The sequence below is a fragment of the Papilio machaon genome, chromosome 1, assembly GCF_912999745.1.
Source record: "Papilio machaon chromosome 1, ilPapMach1.1, whole genome shotgun sequence".
Classification (NCBI taxonomy): Eukaryota; Metazoa; Arthropoda; class Insecta; order Lepidoptera; family Papilionidae; genus Papilio; species Papilio machaon.
Window position 1 is genome coordinate 7,225,943 of NC_059986.1, and position 6,681 is coordinate 7,232,623.

Consider the following 6,681-nt stretch of genomic DNA (forward strand, 5'->3'; position numbering starts at 1 on the left):
TAATTCATGCTTCACATAAGGACAAAACAAGGAAGCACAGTATAAGACGGTGCAGTACTGCTTTTTTTACCGCCTAATCAGTTAACGTTTCGAAAAGAGTTTAATGGTAAAATTTTCAATAAAAAATGAAGTTCACCCAACAATATAAACAAAAAATTATAAAATATAAAAATAGTTTGTACGTTTTACGACTCAGAAAGGAATAAAAACAGCAATTAATAATACAGAGAATGTTACAATTAAAGTATAAAATGAAATATAACTGCATGCTAACAAAGTCGCCATCTAAAACGCAATAAAAATATAGTTCAATATAAAGGTGTAAGTGTAAGGGCCAGGCGAGCGGTGGGCCGGTGTCGAATATGCTCGGTTCCGCACAATTAATCCTAAATAACGAACGCGGCCGCAACCCGACGCCTGCGCCCGCGCAAACCACTCCAATTAGTATTTGGAACCCCCACTTTTACCCGCCAACGGTCACGCTTAAGGAAAATTTTGATTTCCACATGTTTTAAGAGAGTTACACAGAAAATAATACTCGAACAACTTTAAGGTTCACTTTATCTTTCTTGGCGTATTAAAGGTAAATATTTTTACCAAAAATCTCAAACATGGTCCCAATATTTACCCTATGACGTAGGTACAAAGTGGGGAAAACCTTACTTACATAGATAAGCAATAACTATCACAATGTTGTAACAAAACCGTTAATTTTATTATTATTTTAGTTCGGAAAACAACATAAACCCAAAATATTATGCACAAGCGTAGCGGTTGTTGACAGTAGCCACTACTATTGTAAGTTTTCAAGTAAACAGAGGTATGTCAAATGTCACACTTGGCGGCCATTTTATTGATATATGACTTTTTAGGTATTTTGTAAAAATTGTGAGATCATATGAAGTGATATTGTTAAATATGAGTAGGTAATGTTAAATAGTTAATTGTTATGTTATAAAGTGTTTTTCCCAAAATATTTCGTAAATATCATACGAATTTTAGCTTGCTACGTAAATTTTAATTTTCTATGGTTTTGGAATGGAATCTGGTATATTATGTGATAAAGTTTCCGCAAATAATTTAGAATTCACAAAGGTTAGTGACGAATAACATAGAACTTTACCGGAAGCAGTTTTGGTGATACATATTTAAGGGTAAAACGAACGTTTTATAATCACATTGACGTTCATAATCATCAAAAGGTTAATACACGTGTTTAACTATTATAAACTAGCTTTTACCCGCGACTCCGTCCGGGCGGTTTAAAAAAAGAAAACAGGGTAAAAATTATCCTATGTCCGTTTCCTGGTTCTAAGCTACCTGCCCACCAATTTTCAGTCAAATCGATTCAGCCGTTCTTGAGTTATAAATAGTGTAACTAACATGACTTTCTTTTATTTATATAGATAGGAGAGTCGTGACTGTATTTTTGGAGTAATACAGTAGGTCTTATGTTGAAATTAACCATAGCTGTTTTAAATGTTGAAAGACGTGCATTCTTTTTTTGTCGTTTTGTTCATTTAGTCTGCAATTAGTAACACCCTGCAGCACTTTATACCATAAAAGAATAAAAGTACAGACAGGCACATAACTTTATAGTGAAATGTCGTGACAGAGTTTAACACGAAGGCAGATATGTCTATCGTGCGCGACTGTACAATATAATATTAACCTACACCCGAAATGGCAGAACTGACTACAAAAAAAAACATGAAATATAGTTAAAATCGCGTTTTAATTGAACGCATCAAAGAAAAATGACAATTCCCGTACGTAAATTGCCATTTATTCATCTAATATTTTGAAGAGGAAAGATTTGTATTTTTAAATGTAACGTATAAACTCAAAAACTATTGGACCGATTTCAGAAATTCTGTTGCCATTAGAAAGCTATGTTATCATAAACATTGGGTACATTTATAACTAAAGTTTAGTAAATATGAATAAACGTCATATTTCTGTACACCTTAAAATTTGTCTATTTTGGCTTACGTAGACTCAATCGTTAGATTTATAAAAAATGGTGTATGAGACTTGTAAATCCCAAAAAGTGCTACAAAAAAGACGGAATTGCCATATTCATCTATCTTTTACGGTTTTCACACAATATAAATTTTTTGCTTTGAAAAACGCTAATTAAAATCACACTTTATTTACGGCGGTGGTATACCAACTATATTTTATATATTACTAGCTGTCGCCCGCGACTCTGTCCGCGCGCAGTTAAAAAATGGGGGGGGGGTTATGAAAAATAGAAGTTGGCCGATTCTCAGACCTACTGAAAATGCTCACAAAATTTCATGAGAATCGGTCAAGCCGTTTCGGAGGAGTAGGTACGGTGACGAAAACTGTGACACGAGAATTTTATATATTAGATATTTTGCAATTTGTTTTTTAGTTTTAGGTTCTTTATTCATATACAATTTAAATAATAATAATAATATTATTGACATCTGATCTTTTTCTATGATATTTCGTATAAAGAAAAGTAAAGTTTGTAAGGCCTGAATTGGACAATTTTTTTGCTGTAAAAATATTGTTACAACTCTGGATTATTGGATTTTACTCTGGATTATTACTCTGGATTATTGGAATACTTACGTACTACTATACATTACAATTTAATTGTTTACAATTACAATTGAGACGACGCGGTGTAGAAAATAAAGTTAACATTTAACAACGGCAAATAAATTATATTCACGACATTTTTGTTTAAAAATTAATGTCTGGCTGATGTTTAATATTCAGAATATTAAAATTAAACATAAATATGCATGAATGTTCATCTTCTAACAATTATAGATGATGATAGCATCTTAATGTAGTTTAAATTTCCGTGTAGACGAATAATAACATATTTATTGCGAATAGAATAAGTAGGTACTAAATCAAAAAAAAAAAACTTCGTATATTTAAAAGATTTACAAATCCTTATTTTAATTAAGAATTAAAATACCTACTTTGACTAACTGCCCATGTTAGTTTATAATCGAGCTGTAATCAATTTTATCATACCAAAATATTAGTAAATTTTATTTCTTAATTAATTTTATGCCACGCTGTTATCCGACACTACAAAAGATCCAAAGTTCTCATAGTGAATTTTCGCCCATTTTGGACAGCTTTTGCCCGCGATTCCGACCGCCCGGCACCAAAAAAACTTTGTATGTATATAGTCTATGTGTTCCCCCAGACATATCTATACCAAATTTTATCCAGATCCATGCAACCATTCCGGAGGTACTTTGTAACAAACATCTGGCGATCTAAACTTTCCCATTTACTCGTATAATATTAGTAAGGAATATCTATAATTTGGCTAGGCAAACATATTTATCCAATTCGATTCGATTACCACGTCCAAATAATTTATCAGGTTTATTATTTACTAGCTGTCGCCTACGACTCTGTCCGCGCGGAATTAAAAAAAAACGTAATAAGTGGCCTATGTGTTCTTCCAGACTATGATGCTACTATGACTTTGTATACATCTGTGAAAAGTTTCATCTAGATCCGTTGAGCCGTTTCGTAGATACCTTCAAACAAACATCCATCCATCCATATTTACATACGCATTTTTAAAATTAGTAACATAATAGTAACAGGGAGACACAACAACTGAAGCTGTTATGAGCTATTCAGCGCATAACTTCACGAAAAGCAATTTTAGTTCAACACATTCTAATGATACAAATAAAACGTATTTTTTCTTATCACAGTGATTAGATGAACAGGTATATAAATTGCACCGTAAAATAAAAAACAATATTAAAGATTTTGGTTCCACTTACCGACTTCTTCCGACAAGACAACCTAAAGATTAATCATGAATGATCAGAAATTGAACGCATGGAGCGCATTCATTTTTATTTATAGACTAGCTGTCGCCCGCGACTCCGTCCGCGCGCAGGAAAAAAAAACTTAATAGCGGTATGAATTTTTTCTCGCCTATTTTTTTAAACCTTCCCTAGACCTCCACGAACATTTCAAGACTAAGATAAGATAAATCCGTTCAGCCGTTCTCGAGTTTTAGTGAGACTAACGAACAGCAATTCATTTTTATATATATAGATATATTACAAATTGCGAGTTAACTACAACGCACTTATATTACGAGTACATCTAATGATTATTAACATTAACAGTAGATTAATTCTAATAAGAAATGTTCTTGTTAGAAAAAACTAGCTGCAATTTTTTGGTGTTTTGTTGGACATTTTAACTTGATGTAAATTTCCATTGATGTTCATTTTAATTAATAAAAAGTAAATCATTGTAACAATTTAGTAGAAAAGATATTCCATCTCTTAAATTCCAATTAGGCTTTTTTTTAATTTTCATACTTCACTTGTAAAATTTATAAATATTATTAAGCAAAGACAAATGTTGATTACGACGGCTGTTGATTTAACCGTTTGGTTAAATCAACAGCCGTCGGTCGGCAAGTGTATTATAAGATATTTTTTTATTAAATAGTATTTTTTTTTACTTTAGATTAATAAAAGTTTTAACTGGCAGTATAAAAAATTATAACAATTTATTTTGTCTTCTTATGAAGCTCCTGCTTCTATAAAATGACTAGGACATTTAAGACATCTAGGAGACTTGAAGCGATAGGTACCTATTATGCGTCTGTTTTTTTATCACGGTGGTAAAATTATCATTGTCATATGACAGGCATCATTTGAAAACAATTTTCTTATCTTTTATTCGCTAACTAAAGATCGCTGGCGGATTTATTGAAAATAAAATAAATGTAGGTAATTAACCTTTATTAATTTATATCCTAAATAACAGTAGATTCTGAAAGCATTAAATCCACATCTATCTAGGTTTTTAAAAAAAAATTAATGTTAGTTAAATTAATAAAATTTTGTAGAAATTATAAATAAATATAAATATAAAATTTTATACTCATCTATCTGAAGTAATTTAGTGATTCCGTGATAAATTTAAAAAATAATTCCAATTTCAAATTGTAAACATAGTCAAAATAAAACAAATATAGCTGCTATTAGTGCCGATAACTTCTTAAGTTAACATTATATTCATGCTTAAGTTAGGCCTAACACAATTAGACTTAAATAGAATTCACGTAAGTCCCAGAAATTCTACCTTTTCAAGTGTCCCAGGATAATGTCACAGCTGAAGAAGAGAAAAGTAGGAAAATTCCTAATATTAGGTAATAAAATTTAGGCCTATCTAACCGTTGTGAGTGGGCGAGCTCGCGCCCGGGCTCCGGGGCTCCGCAGCACTGCGCGCCATGATGGCCGCGATGGAGAAGTCCGTGGCCCTCGTGCGGCCCTCCTCAGCCAGCATCCTGCCGGGCCGCGCGCCTGCCACCGCCATCAGCAGCGCCCGCAGCCCGCGAACACCACCAACGTCCGACACATCCCGGACGGCCACTAGACGGATATATTACAGTTTCCACACAAGATCACTATGTTCCGACGAGGACCCGAAAAGGAGCCTATTCGTACTAGGGTCGGTATGAGCGCGTAGTGCGTGCCGATGCCGAGCAAGTGCATGCGCGATGCGTTGCGGTGCGGCGGCCGGGCGCGGACTGAGCGCGGCGCGGGCGCGGCGGGCGCGCGCGGGGCGGAGCGCGGGCGGGGCGGCGCGCGCCCAGTACCGGCCCGGCCCGCTGTCGCCGCGCCCCGCTGCACCCCGCACGAACCCCGCACGAACCCCGCACACCCCGCACACACCCGCTCACCCCAACTAAGCTCATAACAATATCGCATTATTATTTAATTTGTATTCCATATCATATCGCTCATTTTTGATGGAGTCTAGTTGGCTTACGCACCCGAAACGTTTACTTCTCCACCCCTTATATTTGTGAAAACGATTACTATTATTAAACAAGAAAACATTACATGGTTTAGATTTTGCTTTAGATTCTATCAGTCCTACTAATTCCCAAGTGAAGCTTAACAACTTGCTTTAAATATCCTTCTACATGCTTGCTTTTAATATACAATTTGCATCTAGTCTGTTTAGTTTTAGATTAGTATTTTTACATTTTTATTAGAATATCAATTGGCTGAATTTGTTATACGTGCGCCCGCGCATTCGTACCGCCCATTATAAGAGATCAGTAGATTAGAGCGAGAGAACGCTATATAAACGAATCAAACATCCTAACGCCCGAAAGAGATCAACCGATGTCGCGGTACTCTTATTGAAATCAAATGAGATGTGATATTTAACGGAAAATTCAGCGCCAGAGACGACACAACTAAGCAACGCGTTGATTTGTTAAACAATTCGCTCGGTTGCACGCTAATACATCATGTCTAAAGCAATAACAACATTCATCATCAACTACGAATTGGGTGCTTTCAGACAATAATTAGATGCTTTGCATTAATATACAAAAAAGTATAAAACAAAAGAAGTTACCTTACAATGTGTCCTATAACTGTGGGATATTATTATCGAAACACTGGTATAAAATAATTTGTCATCATTTTAAATCTCTTTGAAAAAAAGAGACATCTATATGTTCCAATACAAGTATCGCGTCAGTGGAATACCGTATACTACCTAATAAAGCTAATCGTATTATTACGTAATCGTAATCGTAATCAGACATTTATTAAATTTAAAATGTTAAGTGTTCAGTCTGTCGATAACTGAAAATGTTCTATCCTTTAAACAGTTTTTCCATTCCAT

At 34.5% G+C, this 6,681-nt stretch overlaps 1 protein-coding gene across 1 annotated transcript in view; it reads right to left on the reverse strand.

The window, feature by feature from the left end:
* LOC106719777 (T-box protein H15) overlaps positions 1 to 5,551 on the reverse strand; it is a 62,760-nt gene extending 57,209 nt beyond the window's left edge. The window contains exon 1 of the mRNA XM_014514220.2: positions 5,211 to 5,551. Coding sequence (XP_014369706.2) covers positions 5,211 to 5,352 — 142 coding nt within the window. The 5' untranslated portion in view covers positions 5,353 to 5,551. The remainder of the gene's footprint in view (positions 1 to 5,210) is intronic.
* Positions 5,552 to 6,681: the final 1,130 nt, after the last annotated feature.